Consider the following 18,287-nt stretch of genomic DNA (forward strand, 5'->3'; position numbering starts at 1 on the left):
TGGACACGTGCTGGACATGTGTTGGACACGTGCTGGACATGTGTTGGACACGTGCTGGACACGTGTTGGACATGTGTTGGACACGTGCTGGACATGTGTTGGACATGTGCTGGACATGTGTTGGACATGTGTTGGACCTGTGCTGGACATGTGTTGGACATGTGTTGGACATGTGCTGGACATGTGTTGGACATGTGTTGGACATGTGCTGGACATGTGTTGGACATGTGCTGGACATGTGTTGGACATGTGTTGGACATGTGCTGGACATGTGTTGGACATGTGTTGGACATGTGTTGGACATGTGTTGGACATGTGCTGGACATGTGTTGGACATGTGTTGGACATGTGCTGGACATGTGTTGGACATTTGCTGGACATGTGTTGGACATGTGCTGGACATGTGTTGGACATGTGCTGGACATGTGTTGGACATGTGTTGGACATGTGCTGGACATGTGTTGGACACATGCTGGACATGTGTTGGACATGTGTTGGACATGTGTTGGACACGTGCTGGACATGTGTTGGACATGTGTTGGACATGTGCTGGACATGTGTTGGACATGTGTTGGACATGTGCTGGACATGTGTTGGACATGTGTTGGACACGTGCTGGACATGTGTTGGACCTGTGCTGGACATGTGTTGGACATGTGCTGGACATGTGCTGGACATGTGCTGGACATGTGTTGGACATGTGCTGGACATGTGCTGGACATGTGCTGGACATGTGTTGGACATGTGTTGGACATGTGCTGGACATGTGTTGGACATGTGCTGGACATGTGTTGGACATGTGCTGGACACGTGCTGGACATGTGTTGGACATGTGCTGGACACGTGCTGGACATGTGCTGGACATGTGTTGGACATGTGCTGGACATGTGTTGGACATGTGTTGGACATGTGTTGGACATGTGCTGGACATGTGTTGGACATGTGCTGGACATGTGTTGGACATGTGTTGGACATGTGCTGGACATGTGTTGGACACGTGCTGGACACGTGTTGGACATGTGTTGGACATGTGCTGGACACGTGTTGGACATGTGTTGGACATGTGCTGGACATGTGTTGGACATGTGTTGGACATGTGCTGGACATGTGTTGGACATGTGTTGGACATGTGCTGGACATGTGTTGGACATGTGCTGGACATGTGTTGGACATGTGTTGGACATGTGCTGGACATGTGTTGGACATGTGTTGGACATGTGCTGGACATGTGTTGGACATGTGTTGGACACGTGCTGGACATGTGTTGGACATGTGTTGGACATGTGCTGGACATGTGCTGGACATGTGCTGGACATGTGTTGGACATGTGCTGGACATGTGTTGGACATGTGTTGGACATGTGCTGGACACGTGCTGGACATGTGTTGGACATGTGTTGGACACGTGCTGGACATGTGCTGGACATGTGCTGGACATGTGTTGGACATGTGTTGGACATGTGTTGGACATGTGTTGGACATGTGCTGGACACGTGTTGGACATGTGCTGGACATGTGCTGGACACGTGCTGGACATGTGCTGGACATGTGTTGGACATGTGTTGGACATGTGCTGGACATGTGTTGGACATGTGTTGGACATGTGCTGGACACGTGCTGGACATGTGTTGGACATGTGCTGGACACGTGTTGGACATGTGCTGGACATGTGCTGGACACGTGCTGGACATGTGCTGGACATGTGCTGGACATGTGCTGGACATGTGTTTGACATGTGTTGGACATGTGCTGGACATGTGTTGGACATGTGCTGGACATGTGTTGGACATGTGTTGGACACGTGCTGGACATGTGTTGGACATGTGTTGGACACGTGCTGGACATGTCTTGGACATGTGCTGGACATGTGTTGGACATGTGTTGGACACGTGCTGGACATGTCTTGGACACGTGCTGGACATGTGTTGGACATGTGTTGGACATGTGCTGGACATGTGTTGGACATGTTCTGGACACGTGCTGGACATGTGCTGGACATGTGCTGGACATGTGCTGGACATGTGTTGGACATGTGTTGGACACGTGCTGGACATGTGTTGGACATGTGCTGGACATGTGTTGGACATGTGTTGGACACGTGCTGGACATGTGTTGGACATGTGTTGGACACGTGCTGGACATGTCTTGGACATGTGCTGGACATGTGTTGGACATGTGCTGGACATGTGCTGGACATGTGTTGGACATGTGCTGGACATGTGTTGGACATGTGTTGGACACGTGCTGGACATGTGTTGGACATGTGTTGGACACGTGCTGGACATGTCTTGGACACGTGCTGGACATGTGTTGGACATGTGTTGGACATGTGTTGGACATGTGTTGGACATGTGTTGGACATGTGTTGGACACGTGCTGGACATGTGTTGGACATGTGTTGGACATGTGTTGGACATGTGTTGGACATGTGTTGGACATGTGTTGGACATGTGCTGGACATGTGTTGGACTTAAACAGGGGAACCTTCTGTACGATGCATGATTTAAAACCATGACGATGTAGTGTGTTACCATAGTAACAGAGACTCTCTCATTGAACCCTGGAGGTCTGATCTTCATGAGCCTCAGTCCATCGTCCATGTTCTAACAATCGCTCCAACAGTTGATATTTACGGCCACGTTTCAAGGACGTTTTCTTTTTATCTTCACTTAAAATGTGAGAGTTAAAGGAGCCGTGACCTCACCGTCTGAAGGATTCTTCCTCCACAAAGGCCCAAATACACACTTTGACCTTTGCCCTTTACCTAAAATGTGATGGTGAGATGGAAACATCATCCTCAACTTCTAGAATGGAGCAACTTACTCAGTAATGACTCTAGCACTAAGTCACCTCTCAGGACGTCCTGGAGCAACTTACTCAGTAATGACTCTAGCACTAAGTCACCTCTCAGGACGTCCTGGAGCAACTTACTCAGTAATGACTCTAGCACTAAATCACCTCTCAGGACGTCCTGGAGCAACTTACTCAGTAATGACTCTAGCACTAAGTCACCTCTCAGGACGTCCTGGAGCAACTTACTCAGTAATGACTCTAGCACTAAGTCACCTCTCAGGACGTCCTGGAGCATCTTACTCAGTAATGACTCTAGCACTAAGTCACCTCTCAGGACGTCCTGGAGCATCTTACTCAGTAATGACTCTAGCACTAAGTCACCTCTCAGGACGTCCTGGAGCATCTTACTCAGTAATGACTCTAGCACTAAGTCACCTCTCAGGACGTCCTGGAGCAACTTACTCAGTAATGACTCTAGCACTAAGTCACCTCTCAGGACGTCCTGGAGCAACTTACTCAGTAATGACTCTAGCACTAAGTCACCTCTCAGGACGTCCTGGAGCAACTTACTCAGTAATGACTCTAGCACTAAATCACCTCTCAGGACGTCCTGGAGCAACTTACTCAGTAATGACTCTAGCACTAAGTCACCTCTCAGGACGTCCTGGAGCAACTTACTCAGTAATGACTCTAGCACTAAGTCACCTCTCAGGACGTCCTGGAGCATCTTACTCAGTAATGACTCTAGCACTAAGTCACCTCTCAGGACGTCCTGGAGCATCTTACTCAGTAATGACTCTAGCACTAAGTCACCTCTCAGGACGTCCTGGAGCATCTTACTCAGTAATGACTCTAGCACTAAGTCACCTCTCAGGACGTCCTGGAGCATCTTACTCAGTAATGACTCTAGCACTAAGTCACCTCTCAGGACGTCCTGGAGCAGGCTGTTGAAGGAGTGAGTGTAGCTGCTCTCCACGGCCTCCAGGAGGGCGGCCATCTTCTGAGCCCTGAGCGATGTGAGTTGGGAATGGATGCACTCCAGGTCTGCACGTCTAAGGGAGACAAGGGGGAGACAAGGGGGAGACAAGGGGGGACAAGGGGGAGACAAGGGGGAGACAAGGGGGAGACAAGGAGAAATAGAAGAGGGAGACATTAAAACATGTTCTGTTTCCTCTCATATGCTGCCGTTAGGTCACATGATCAGGTCACATGGCATTAACTTCCAGGTGAGTACATGGTTACATGGAGTACATGGAGTACATGGGTACACAGTGAGTACATGGTTACATGGAGTACATGGGTACATGGAGTACATGGGTACATGGAGTACATGGGTACACAGTGAGTACATGGTTACATTGAGTACATGGGTACATGGAGTACATGGGTACACAGTGAGTACATGGTTACATGGAGTACATGGGTACATGGAGTACATGGGTACACAGTGAGTACATGGTTACATGGAGTACATGGGTACATGGAGTACATGGTTACATGGAGTACATGGGTACATGGAGTACATGGGTACACAGTGAGTAGGTGCTGACCTGTTGTCCCAGAAGAGCAGCTCGGTTTGGGGCGTGGGGTGAGTCCCTCGGAGAAGTTCTTCTGAAGAGTCTCTGGTGAGAACCTCGTGCACCTGGTGGATCCAGACGATGAGCGCCGACTCCAGCGAGTGGATCAGGCTCTTATCCACCATCTGCACTCTGAGAACATCATGTACTGCAGTTACAGGAAAGTACTACAGCTACAGGAAAGTACTACAGCTACAGGAAAGTACTGCAGTTACAGGAAAGTACTACAGCTACAGGAAAGTACTACAGCTGCAGGAAAGTACTACAGCTACAGGAAAGTACTGCAGTTACAGGAAAGTACTACAGCTACAGGAAAGTACTACAGCTACAGGAAAGTACTGCAGTTACAGGAAAGTACTACAGCTACAGGAAAGTACTGCAGCTACAGGAAAGTACTACAGCTACAGGAAAGTACTACAGCTACAGGAAAGTACTACAGTTACAGGAAAGTACTACAGCTACAGGAAAGTACTACAGCTACAGGAAAGTACTACAGCTACAGGAAAGTACTACAGCTACAGGAAAGTACTACAGCTACAGGAAAGTACTACAGTTACAGGAAAGTACTACAGTTACAGGAAAGTACTACAGCTACAGGAAAGTACTACAGCTACAGGAAAGTACTACAGCTACAGGAAAGTACTACAGCTACAGGAAAGTACTGCAGTTACAGGAAAGTACTACAGCTACAGGAAAGTACTGCAGTTACAGGAAAGTACTACAGCTACAGGAAAGTACTGCAGTTACAGGAAAGTACTACAGCTACAGGAAAGTACTACAGCTACAGGAAAGTGCTACAGGAAAGTACTACAGCTACAGGAAAGTACTACAGCTACAGGAAAGTACTACAGCTACAGGAAAGTACTACAGCTACAGGAAAGTACTGCAGTTACAGGAAAGTACTACAGCTACAGGAAAGTACTGCAGTTACAGGAAAGTACTACAGCTACAGGAAAGTACTGCAGTTACAGGAAAGTACTGCAGCTACAGGAAAGTACTACAGCTACAGGAAAGTACTACAGCTACAGGAAAGTACTGCAGTTACAGGAAAGTACTACAGCTACAGGAAAGTACTACAGCTACAGGAAAGTACTGCAGTTACAGGAAAGTACTACAGCTACAGGAAAGTACTGCAGCTACAGGAAAGTACTACAGCTACAGGAAAGTACTACAGCTACAGGAAAGTACTACAGTTACAGGAAAGTACTGCAGTTACAGGAAAGTACTACAGCTACAGGAAAGTACTACAGCTACAGGAAAGTACTACAGCTACAGGAAAGTACTACAGCTACAGGAAAGTACTACAGCTACAGGAAAGTACTACAGTTACAGGAAAGTACTACAGTTACAGGAAAGTACTACAGCTACAGGAAAGTACTACAGCTACAGGAAAGTACTACAGCTACAGGAAAGTACTACAGCTACAGGAAAGTACTGCAGTTACAGGAAAGTACTACAGCTACAGGAAAGTACTGCAGTTACAGGAAAGTACTACAGCTACAGGAAAGTACTGCAGTTACAGGAAAGTACTACAGCTACAGGAAAGTACTACAGCTACAGGAAAGTGCTACAGGAAAGTACTACAGCTACAGGAAAGTACTACAGCTACAGGAAAGTACTACAGCTACAGGAAAGTACTACAGCTACAGGAAAGTACTGCAGTTACAGGAAAGTACTACAGCTACAGGAAAGTACTGCAGTTACAGGAAAGTACTACAGCTACAGGAAAGTACTGCAGTTACAGGAAAGTACTGCAGCTACAGGAAAGTACTACAGCTACAGGAAAGTACTACAGCTACAGGAAAGTGCTACAGGAAAGTACTACAGCTACAGGAAAGTACTACAGCTACAGGAAAGTACTACAGCTACAGGAAAGTACTACAGCTACAGGAAAGTACTGCAGTTACAGGAAAGTACTACAGCTACAGGAAAGTACTACAGCTACAGGAAAGTACTACAGCTACAGGAAAGTACTACAGCTACAGGAAAGTACTACAGCTACAGGAAAGTACTACAGTTACAGGAAAGTACTACAGTTACAGGAAAGTACTACAGCTACAGGAAAGTACTACAGCTACAGGAAAGTACTACAGCTACAGGAAAGTACTACAGCTACAGGAAAGTACTGCAGTTACAGGAAAGTACTACAGCTACAGGAAAGTACTGCAGTTACAGGAAAGTACTACAGCTACAGGAAAGTACTGCAGTTACAGGAAAGTACTACAGCTACAGGAAAGTACTACAGCTACAGGAAAGTGCTACAGGAAAGTACTACAGCTACAGGAAAGTACTACAGCTACAGGAAAGTACTACAGCTACAGGAAAGTACTACAGCTACAGGAAAGTACTACAGCTACAGGAAAGTACTGCAGTTACAGGAAAGTACTACAGCTACAGGAAAGTACTACAGCTACAGGAAAGTACTGCAGTTACAGGAAAGTACTACAGCTACAGGAAAGTACTGCAGTTACAGGAAAGTACTGCAGTTACAGGAAAGTACTACAGCTACAGGAAAGTACTACAGCTACAGGAAAGTACTACAGCTACAGGAAAGTACTACAGCTACAGGAAAGTACTGCAGTTACAGGAAAGTACTACAGCTACAGGAAAGTACTACAGCTACAGGAAAGTACTACAGCTACAGGAAAGTGCTACAGGAAAGTACTACAGCTGCAGGAAAGTACTACAGCTACAGGAAAGTACTACAGCTACAGGAAAGTACTACAGCTACAGGAAAGTACTACAGCTACAGGAAAGTGCTACAGGAAAGTACTACAGCTACAGGAAAGTACTACAGCTACAGGAAAGTACTACAGCTACAGGAAAGTACTACAGCTACAGGAAAGTGCTACAGGAAAGTACTACAGCTACAGGAAAGTACTGCAGTTACAGTAAAGTACTACAGCTACAGGAAAGTACTACAGCTACAGGAAAGTACTACAGCTACAGGAAAAAAAGTACTACAGCTACAGGAAAGTACTACAGTTACAGGAAAGTACTACAGCTACAGGAAAGTACTACAGCTACAGGAAAGTACTACAGCTACAGGAAAGTACTACAGTTACAGGAAAGTACTACAGCTACAGGAAAGTACTACAGCTACAGGAAAGTACTACAGCTACAGGAAAGTACTACAGCTACAGGAAAGTACTACAGCTACAGGAAAGTACTACAGCTACAGGAAAAAGTACTACAGCTACAGGGAAAAAGTACTACAGCTAAAGGGAAAAAGTACTACAGCTACAGGGAAAAAGTACTACAGCTACAGGAAAGTACTACAGCTACAGGAAAGTGCTACAGCTACAGGAAAGTACTACAGCTACAGGAAAGTACTACAGCTACAGGAAAGTGCTACAGGAAAGTACTACAGCTACAGGAAAGTACTACAGCTACAGGAAAGTGCTACAGGAAAGTACTACAGCTACAGGAAAGTACTACAGCTACAGGAAAGTACTACAGCTACAGGAAAGTACTACAGCTACAGGAAAGTGCTACAGGAAAGTACTCTAGCTACAGGAAAGTACTACAGCTACAGGAAAGTACTACAGCTACAGGAAAGTACTACAGCTACAGGAAAGTACTACAGCTACAGGAAAGTACTACAGCTACAGGAAAAAGTACTACAGCTACAGGAAAGTACTACAGCTACAGGAAAGTACTACAGCTACAGGAAAGTACTACAGCTACAGGAAAGTATACAGCTACAGGAAAGTACTACAGCTACAGGAAAGTATACATCACATGTACTACAGCTACAGGAAAGTACTACAGCTACAGGAAAGTACTACAGCTACAGGAAAAAGTACTACATCTACAGGAAAGTACTACAGCTACAGGAAAGTACTACAGCTACAGGGAAATACTACAGCTACAGGAAAGTACTACAGCTACAGGAAAGTATACATCACATGTACTACAGCTACAGGAAAGTACTACAGCTACAGGAAAGTACTACAGCTACAGGAAAGTACTACAGCTACAGGAAAGTACTACAGCTACAGGAAAGTACTACAGCTACAGGAAAGTACTACAGCTACAGGAAAGTACTACAGCTACAGGAAAGTACTACAGCTACAGGAAAGTACTATAGCTACAGGAAAGTACTACAGCTACAGGAAAATACTACAGCTACAGGAAAGTACTACAGCTACAGGAAAGTATACATCACATGTACTACAGCTACAGGAAAGTACTACAGCTACAGGAAAGTACTACAGCTACAGGAAAGTATACATCACATGTACTACAGCTACAGGAAAGTATACATCACATGTACTACAGCTACAGGAAAGTACTACAGCTACAGGAAAGTACTACAGCTACAGGAAACTATACATCACATGTACTACAGCTACAGGAAAGTACACATCACATGTACTACAGCTACAGGAAAGTATACATCACATGTACTACAGCTACAGGAAAGTACTACAGCTACAGGAAAGTACTACAGCTACAGGAAAGTATACATCACATGTACTACAGCTACAGGAAAGTACTACAGCTACAGGAAAGTACACATCACATGTACTACAGCTACAGGAAAGTACACATCACATGTACTACAGCTACAGGAAAGTACTACAGCTACAGGAAAGTATACATCACATGTACTACAGCTACAGCAAAGTACTACAGCTACAGGAAAGTATACATCACATGTACTACAGCTACAGGAAAGTACTACAGCTACAGGAAAGTACTACAGCTACAGGAAAGTACTACAGCTACAGGAAAGTACTACAGCTACAGGAAAGTATACATCACATGTACTACAGCTACAGGGAAGTATACATCACATGTACAACAGCTACAGGAAAGTACTACAGCTACAGGAAAGTACACATCACATTTACTACAGCTACAGGAAAGTACACATCACATGTACTACAGCTACAGGAAAGTATACATCACATGTACTACAGCTACAGGAAAGTACTACAGCTACAGGAAAGTACTACAGCTACAGGAAAGTACTACAGCTACAGGAAAGTACTACAGCTACAGGAAAGTACTACAGCTACAGGAAAGTATACATCACATGTACTACAGCTACAGGGAAGTATACATCACATGTACAACAGCTACAGCAAAGTACTACAGCTACAGGAAAGTATACATCACATGTACTACAGCTACAGGAAAGTACTACAGCTACAGGAAAGTACTACAGCTACAGGAAAGTACTACAGCTACAGGAAAGTACTGCAGTTACAGGAAAGTACTACAGCTACAGGAAAGTACTACAGTCATATTATCTGAACTCTTAACATATGTTTTCAATATATTAAATGTCAATTATATGAAAAATTATGTTGACATAACAAAATATGTTGTTACTTCTTCACTCCTCTGAGCGCTGAAATATAACGTAGAATGTTTGAATTGGAAATATTTTTGCAACAAAAAATCTAAAAACAAAGGATTCTTCCTCTTCTGTAACAAAAGACCCCGTTTGTCCACAAATGTCTGACCGTGGTCAGGAGGGACCAGTGGACGCACAGAGGTCACTCCAGACTGAGGCTGAGCTGTTTCAGATCGTTAGCAGCTGATGCTAGTTTACATATCGTTTCGTGGCTATGCTAATAAACGTTAGCCTACTGGACAGCTCTAGGGAGCCTCATTTCCAATTGTCTGAGTGTTACACTTTAGGCTCAGACACAAAATCAGTGCTCTCTAAAGCTTTGAGGGCGTGTCTGGTGCAGAGGGCGTGTCCGGTGCAGAGGGCGTGTCCGGTGCAGAGGGCGTGTCCGGTGCAGAGGGCGCGTCCTTTGCAGAGGGGAGAGAGGCAACAGCGTTTGAAGTCTACAACATGTGACCACAGGTAAGTCATGTGACCACAGGTAAGTCATGTGACCACAGGTAAGTCATGTGACCAGAGGTAAGTCATGTGACCACAGGTAAGTCATGTGACCACAGGTAAGTCATGTGACCAGAGGTAAGTCATGTGACCACAGGTAAGTCATGTGACCACAGGTAAATCATGTAACCACAGGTAAGTCATGTGACCACAGGTAAGTCATGTGACCAGAGGTAAGTCATGTGACCACAGGTAAGTCATGTGACCACAGGTAAGTCATGTGACCAGAGGTAAGTCATGTGACCACAGGTAAGTCATGTGACCACAGGTAAGTCATGTGACCACAGGTAAGTCATGTGACCACAGGTAAGTCATGTGACCAGAGGTAAGTCATATGACCACAGGTAAGTCATGTGACCACAGGTAAGTCATGTGACCACAGGTAAGTCATGTGACCACAGGTAAGTCATGTGACCACAGGTAAATCATGTGACCACAGGTAAGTCATGTGACCACAGGTAAGTCATGTGACCACAGTTAAATCATGTGACCACAGGTAAGTCATGTGACCAGAGGTAAGTCATATGACCACAGGTAAGTCATGTGACCACAGGTAAGTCATGTGACCAGAGGTAAGTCATGTGACCAGAGGTAAGTCATGTGACCACAGGTAAGTCATGTGACCACAGGTAAGTCATGTGACTCATGGATATGAAAACATGCTTTGCATCGGAGCCAGTCCGTCTCTGTAGAGTCTCAGTTTCTGCTGAACCACCGCGGGGCCCGATCCTGCCCGTCTTTCTTGGAAGGAACATTTATTTTGTTTGGTAATTATCTCTGTATTTTGCTCAGTGGGAGGGGCAAGTGCAGGATAAAGGGGAGGGGCAAGTGCAGGATAAAGGGGAGGGGCAAGTGCAGGATAAAGGGGAGGGGCAAGTGCAGGATAAAGGGGAGGGGCTTGGCCTACCTGCTGTACTTCTCGGGGGCAGCATGGTCCAGCCGCTCTGCCCCGTCTGGAAGGGGCAGCAGCGTCCTGCCCTGGACAGAGCCACACACTCCAAACACACTGCTCTGGAGCGAGTGCAGGTGGCGCCTGACGTCCTGGGACACCACCTCAGGCCAGGACCAGTGGTTCCTGCTGTTGGAGAGCAGTGGAACAACCACCTACAGAACACAGAGTCTAAGTAACCTTTATTCACACAGGGAGGGCCCCTGGGAGCAGGAGGGCCCCTGGGAGCAGGAGGCCCCTGGGAGCAGGAGGGTCCAAGGGAGCAGGAGGCCCCTGGGAGCAGGAGGCCCCTGGGAGCAGGAGGGCCCCAGGGAGCAGGAGGCCCCTGGGAGCAGGAGGCCCCTGGGAGCAGGAGGCCCCTGGGAGCAGGAGGGCCCGCTCTGCACAGGAACACATTTACACCAATGCAAATTAAACCAACATAGGATATACAGAGGCTAATAAAGTATGAAATAAAATAATCAACAACAAAAAAAAGAAAATAAAACACCAAAGTGCTTTGAATTCATTAAAAGATAGAAAATAGTTTAATTTTAAGTCTTTTTTTTTTTTCATTCCATAAGAAGGAGCAAAGTTCCTAAAAGCTTTTTTCAATTCTGTGTTGATTGTTTGACTCTAAAATAAACCAGACTCTCAATCTGTGAAGACCAGCTCTGACCTTAGAGCTGAACCTTAGAGCTGAACCTCAGAGCTGAACCTCAGAGCTGAACCTAAGAGCTGAACCTTAGAGCTGAACCTCAGAGCTGAACCTCAGAGCTGAACCTTAGAGCTGAACCTTAGAGCTGAACCTCAGAGCTGAACCTTAGAGCTGAACCTTAGAGCTGAACCTCAGAGCTGAACCTTAGAGCTGAACCTTAGAGCTGAACCTAAGAGCTGAACCTCAGAGCTGAACCTCAGAGCTGAACCTTAGAGCTGAACCTTAGAGCTGAACCTCAGAGCTGAACCTCAGAGCTGAACCTAAGAGCTGAACCTTAGAGCTGAACCTCAGAGCTGAACCTCAGAGCTGAACCTTAGAGCTGAACCTTAGAGCTGAACCTCAGAGCTGAACCTTAGAGCTGAACCTTAGAGCTGAACCTCAGAGCTGAACCTTAGAGCTGAACCTTAGAGCTGAACCTAAGAGCTGAACCTCAGAGCTGAACCTCAGAGCTGAACCTTAGAGCTGAACCTTAGAGCTGAACCTTAGAGCTGAACCTCAGAGCTGAACCTCAGAGCTGAACCTTAGAGCTGAACCTTAGAGCTGAACCTTAGAGCTGAACCTCAGAGCTGAACCTCAGAGCTGAACCTTAGAGCTGAACCTTAGAGCTGAACCTTAGAGCTGAACCTCAGAGCTGAACCTCAGAGCTGAACCTCAGAGCTGAACCTCAGAGCTGAACCTTAGAGCTGAACCTTAGAGCTGAACCTTAGAGCTGAACCTCAGAGCTGAACCTCAGAGCTGAACCTTAGAGCTGAACCTTAGAGCTGAGCCTTAGAGCTCTAAGACTCCGCTGTAGTATTTGATGTTTCTTTATGAACACGTGTCATTCTCCTGCAGGTTCAGGCTTGAGTCATTTCGTTGCTTAGTAACTTCTGGTAAAAACACGTGCGTTTGGTGCATAACACGTCCATGGAGAGGATTTCAGCTCCAATGTCTGTGAAAAGCTCAAACCCCCCGGTGACGGTGAAGGCGCGTGAGGGACGCTCCGGGACGTCCCGGGGCCTTACCTCCTGCACCAGGGCGGAGAAGTGCTGCAGCGGGGCCGGGGACAGCTCTCCGTACACCAGGCTCTCCTTCATGCTCTCCGCTCTCAGCGCAGTCTGCCTCCGCTTCACAAAGTAGACCGCTTTGGTTTTGGACGTCACCGTGACCGTGTCCGCGGGCTGCAGGGCCCCGCTCGGGGTCAGGGTCACCAGCAGAGTCTGCGGCTCGGATTTGTCCAGGAAGTCGTGCAGGAGCTGCCGGTTGTCCTCGCCGGACACGCACTTGCTCCAGCTCTCCGGTTTGAGCTTCAGGGCCCTCAGAACATGCTCCTGGAGGAACAGAAGGCGCAGGTCCTCAGCTGTGTCGTCCATGTCCACAGCTCTGCAGTCAGCACTCTGTCCCGGGACAGGGGGGGTGTTGATTATATGGTGTCTCCATGGAAACGCACAACTGTTTGCATCTACAAGTTACTGAGCGACACAAGTGACCTGCAGTGACCTGCAGGGTGAGGCTCCAACTGAGGTTTCTATGGTTCTGGTAGAAACAACACGAGACAGAGCAAGAGCCACGCCCTTCATAAAGAGAATAATACTAACAACAACAACAACGACAACAACAACAACAACAACAGTATAGCACAGTATAACAAGACCTTTATTATTCTGCCAAAAGTACATTACAAAAGTATGTATTGTGTCCATGGTTCAAAAACTGAGGGATGGAAATACTGAAGACAGTCTGCACACGTGACAGGGGGCGCTGTCCCAGAACACGTGACAGGTGGAGCTGTCCCAGAACACGTGACAGGTGGAGCTGTCCCAGAACACGTGACAGGTGGAGCTGTCCCAGAACACGTGACAGGTGGAGCTGTCCCAGAACACGTGACAGGTGGCGCTGTCCCAGAACACGTGACAGAACACGTGACAGGTGGAGCTGTCCCAGAACACGTGACAGAACACGTGACAGGTGGAGCTGTCCCAGAACACGTGACAGAACACGTGACAGGTGCAGGGGCGCCCACACATTTTTGGCTCATGAGCTACTTTTATATTGGACAAAGCCCAAAGATCTACTATAGATCTAAATGATTGTAAAGTTTAGTATTATTTTTATTGTAATGATGCTGTAGAAACACAGCCTAATATTGTTTATCATGTACAAATGTGTCATATAAAAAGAGATAATCTGCTGTTTAACTCTATTTAATACAGTATTAGAGTCTGGAACAGAGAGATATAAAAGACATTTTTATAGTTTCATCTTTGACTCAGACTTAAGTCTGGGATAAAGTTCTTTCTTTCTAGTGGAGAAAAGAGGAGCAGAGTTTTTCCTTTAGAGCGTTGATAGTTCTTTATGGAGGACACGCCCACATGAGAGAATCTGTTTGCCCTTAATGTGGGTGAGTGGTTCTGAAGGTCAGAGGTCAGAGGTCAGATTGTATTCAGACATTGGACCAATATCAAGTAGAAAAAGCATCACATTATGGACATTTCTGCTTTAGTAAAATATAACATGACACAATCTGCAGCAGGTTTATGTTCTGTCCCGACAAATGAGACACACGAATGTTTCTGATCCTCTGATAGAGCAAAGTGAACAACAGAGGGGACCAAGCACAGCCCTGTCTCACTCCTCTCTCCAAAGTCAGTGAGTCACGTGACAGTTCATTTGATTCTTGTTCGACCGTCGTAAAGAGCCTCAATATTTGTTACTATTAAATAATCGTTCATTTTAAATGTGTTTAGAAGACTTTAAATACATAAGTCCAGATACAGAACCAGACTTATCACAGCTTTGTTCTGTTTGTCTCATGTGTAAAGTCTTATGCGTCTTGTCTTTGTCCTTTGGTAATAAATCCTGTCTGATCTTTGTGGATTCAGTTCCAATCTTCTGGACATAATTGAGGTGAATAAACGATCGTCCACGTTCACAATTCAGATCAATATTATTGATGCGCAGGTCCAGGTTTTTTCCAACCTGCTGGTTCCACAATGTTGGTGTTCTCTGCTCGGCCCCTGCCCGGCCCCTGCTGGCCCCTGCTGGCCCCTGCCCGGCCCCTGCCCGGCCCCTGCTCGGCCCCTGCCCGGCCCCTGCTCGGCCCCTGCTCATTATATATTCCCCAGGAGAACACAAATTATAGAGATTTGCAAATACATGTTATATTTACAAATAAAAAGCAATTTTTTTGTTCTGTTTTATTAAAGTGATGCCAAAAAAATAATATAAGAACATAAATGAGGACAATTTTGACATGGAAATATTTCACACAAATTCTTTTCCTAAGAAAAACATGATGATGTTTGACCCTCGCACTGTCCATGTCCATCAATGTCTGACCCAAGACGTCTCCTTTGGTCAATTTGTCTAATAAATACATTTTTCTCATTTATTTACAGTAAACACAACTTGCCCAGGACTTAACCACGACTCAACCAGGTCTAAACCAGGTCTAAACCAGGTCTAAACCAGGTCTAAACCAGGTCTAAACCAGGACTAAACCAGGTCTAAACCAGGTCTAAACCAGGTCTGAGAATTCCCTCAATTCTATGAGAGACGAGGTCCATTTTCCCGATCCAACCGCATCATTTGCAGTTTAACTGGAGACATCTGACCTGCTCCAGCTCAGTTAAACACAGCAAGGAAACAGCAGGATGGGAGGGCATCTGACACACAGATACATGAGGATAGGAGGGCAGTCCCGGTCTCAGTCCCGGTCTCAGTCCTGGGCTTATCCCTGGTCTCGTCAGGTCTCCTCTCTGGGTCTTCATGCTCCTGGTCCTCACTGGGTCTTCACGCAGACCACACAGCGCCCGATGCTTTGCTCCTGTTGGTGGTGCTGACTCAGGCCCTCTGTCTTCCTTTTGGACAGGAGGAAGTCCTGGCCAGGATCCTGGTCTAGGTGCTGGTCCTGGATGAGTTCTGGTACCAGGAGGACTCGGGTGAGCCAGAAGCTGTAGATGTTGGAGAAGTAGTGGCAGGTTCCTCGTGGGCCTTGGCACTCAACGAATGGCTGAGGTCTGAAGAGTGGAAGACAGGACCCAGAGGACGTAAGGGACTGTCCCCCGCCTTCGTCCCCTGCCCCCGTGTGCTGAAAGACATGTGAGAAAGACGTGAGACAGCCGGTACAACCCAAACCCCTGCCCCACCACCAAATGCTTTTATTTGAATATGATCATGTTCTTGAAGGACTCACCATGAGGAAGGAGAAGCCGGTCCAGAGCGGGGCCCATGAACGGGGACACTGAGGGGGGCGGGGGGCCTGAGAGTGGAGGGCGACAACAGAAGAGGGCCCCTCACACACCACACAGCGACTGATGTGCTCTCGAATACTGTCCCCCACCAAAGGGAGCGCCGGAACCACCCCAGATGCCGACAGCCAATAGGATTTATCGTTCCTCGATGAGTAAGAGCAGTGGGCGGAGTTACAGGAGGAAAAGGGCATCGTAGAGAATATCCGCACGCAGGAGCCGGCCTGGCCTGGAACATGTAGTAAATCAAATCATCTCAGCAGGTTTAGAAGGTGACATCGCCCCCTGGTGGAGCCACACCTTTAATAGAGTAAGAACTAAAAGTTCCTTTAAGCAGAATTACATTCAAAACTCTGTTCAAAAGCTAATTGGCTTGAATCAATATTGCTCTCCTCTTTTGATCTTCTCTCCTTGTTTGATTGAGTTCAGTATGATTTTAACATTAAAATGATCCATCCATCCATTTTCTACCGCTTGTTCCCTTTCGGGGTCACGGGTGACTGGAGCCTATCCCAGTGACTTTGGGCCTTAGGCGGGGTGCACCCTGGACAGTAGTGGCCAACTCGTCGCAGGGCCGACAGACATAGACACACAGATCCAGAACCATTCAGGTTCACTTCACTAGGGCCAATTTAGAGTCACCAATTTTGCCTAACACATGCATGTGATTGGACGGTGGGAGGAGCCGGAGAACCAGGAGAGAACCCACAGTAACACGGGGAGAACATGCAGACTCCACCCAGAGAGATCATGTGATGTTGGTCTGGTCCGGGAATCGAACCCAAGATCTCCTTCTTGGGAGGCAAGAGCGCTAACCGCCGTGCACCCCATTAAAATGATGCTACTCATAACTTTTGCGATGTCATTGGGTTGGTTATTATGAGTTTATCTTTAATATCCAATGCTCTGAAACTCTCTGGTCAAACACAATAGATAAACACGAGACTCCTCAAAGAACTGGAAACGCAAAACCACTAAAAGAGACAAAAATAGGCAGTGTAGAGACAACATTTTTGCATGTGCTGTAAGACTAAAAGCTGTTTTCCCAATTCAATTTGTACCAAACAGCTTTCCAACGTTTCAATTAATTAATTTATTCCAAAAGATGTTTTAATGAAGTTTACATATTATTAAGACAAACTCAAATATTGTCAGCATCTTCATGTGACACTATCGTTGCTACTCCTTCATTCTGAGGACGTTTGTCGAGGAAAGTATCCTTCCATCAGGAGGGACCAGTGGTTTGTTTCACGTAGCTAACAGCAGCTGTACTTATGAGCCACACATCCTCCACTTCCACTGTAAGAAACCTCAGTCTGATTGGACCAGGAGCTCTCATTTAAAGCTCATATAAAACAAGCCTGTAAAACAGACTATTTTCATCTGTGTAATAAAGATCAAATCAGAAGAATTCTGCCTAAAAGTGAAGCTGAAACGTTATCCAACTGGTTCAAAATGCAGCAGCAAGATTACAACAGCAACTAAAAGAAGAGAGCACATTACGCCGGTGCTGGAGTCTCTTCACTGGCTCCTGTCCAGTTTAAACTCCTCCTCCTGATTTACAAAGCCATAAATGACATGGCCCCTCCCACCTCAAAGATGCTATAGAACCATCTCATCCAAACAGAGCTCTTCAATCTCAAAATGCTGGCCTTCTGCTGGTGCCAAGAGTCTCTAAAAGCACGGTAGGAGGTAGAGCCTTCTGCTGGTCCCAAGAGTCTCTAAAAGCACTGTAGGAGGTAGAGTCCTGTCCATGTTAAAGAGGCGACACAGTCTCTTCATTTAAGTCCAGGCTTAAACGTTCCTCTTTGAAATGACTTATGTTCAGACCAGTTAGGAACAGAAATATAAAGCTACAGTTTCAGCTCCGCTGCCCTAGGAGCAACTCTGGGGGAAGTATGGCAGCTTGAGCTCCATCTTGCACTGCTTCTGACCACTTATTCTACAGTTCTTCATCTGCCTCGAGGAACTGGTTCTCCTTATTAGTGGTTCCAGCTCCACAGTCTCTGCCCGTCCAACGGAGTCGATTTTGTAGTTTTTTCCTTGCCAAGAAGGAGGGTCTAAGGGACACTTTGGGACATTTGTCTAAGAGCAGGGGATGCTGGGACATTGCTAATTTCCTAAAAACATTGTGGAATCTGTTTTCATTATCGCCCTTCGAGGCAAATGCTGTTGTGATTTTG

The 18,287-nt window shown here is 46.4% G+C and overlaps 2 protein-coding genes across 2 annotated transcripts in view; both read right to left on the minus strand.

The window, feature by feature from the left end:
• The window catches only part of dnah9 (dynein, axonemal, heavy chain 9), a 649,263-nt gene extending 636,034 nt beyond the window's left edge, over positions 1 to 13,229 (minus strand). The window contains exons 1-4 of the mRNA XM_072455799.1: positions 12,880 to 13,229; positions 11,137 to 11,333; positions 4,343 to 4,501; positions 3,714 to 3,844 (exon numbers count right to left, since the gene is read on the minus strand). Coding sequence (XP_072311900.1) covers positions 3,714 to 3,844; positions 4,343 to 4,501; positions 11,137 to 11,333; positions 12,880 to 13,227 — 835 coding nt within the window. The 5' untranslated portion in view covers positions 13,228 to 13,229. The remainder of the gene's footprint in view (positions 1 to 3,713; positions 3,845 to 4,342; positions 4,502 to 11,136; positions 11,334 to 12,879) is intronic.
• A 2,382-nt stretch (positions 13,230 to 15,611) lies between these two features.
• Positions 15,612 to 18,287, minus strand: part of LOC140369439 (uncharacterized) — a 77,058-nt gene continuing 74,382 nt past the window's right edge. The window contains exons 21-22 of the mRNA XM_072456786.1: positions 16,050 to 16,333; positions 15,612 to 15,944 (exon numbers count right to left, since the gene is read on the minus strand). Coding sequence (XP_072312887.1) covers positions 15,636 to 15,944; positions 16,050 to 16,333 — 593 coding nt within the window. The 3' untranslated portion in view covers positions 15,612 to 15,635. The remainder of the gene's footprint in view (positions 15,945 to 16,049; positions 16,334 to 18,287) is intronic.

This window comes from Eucyclogobius newberryi, unplaced genomic scaffold, assembly GCF_026437365.1.
Source record: "Eucyclogobius newberryi isolate DKJ021-1_F unplaced genomic scaffold, fEucNew1.0.hap1 SCAF_20, whole genome shotgun sequence".
In the NCBI taxonomy this organism is placed as follows: Eukaryota; Metazoa; Chordata; class Actinopteri; order Gobiiformes; family Gobiidae; genus Eucyclogobius; species Eucyclogobius newberryi.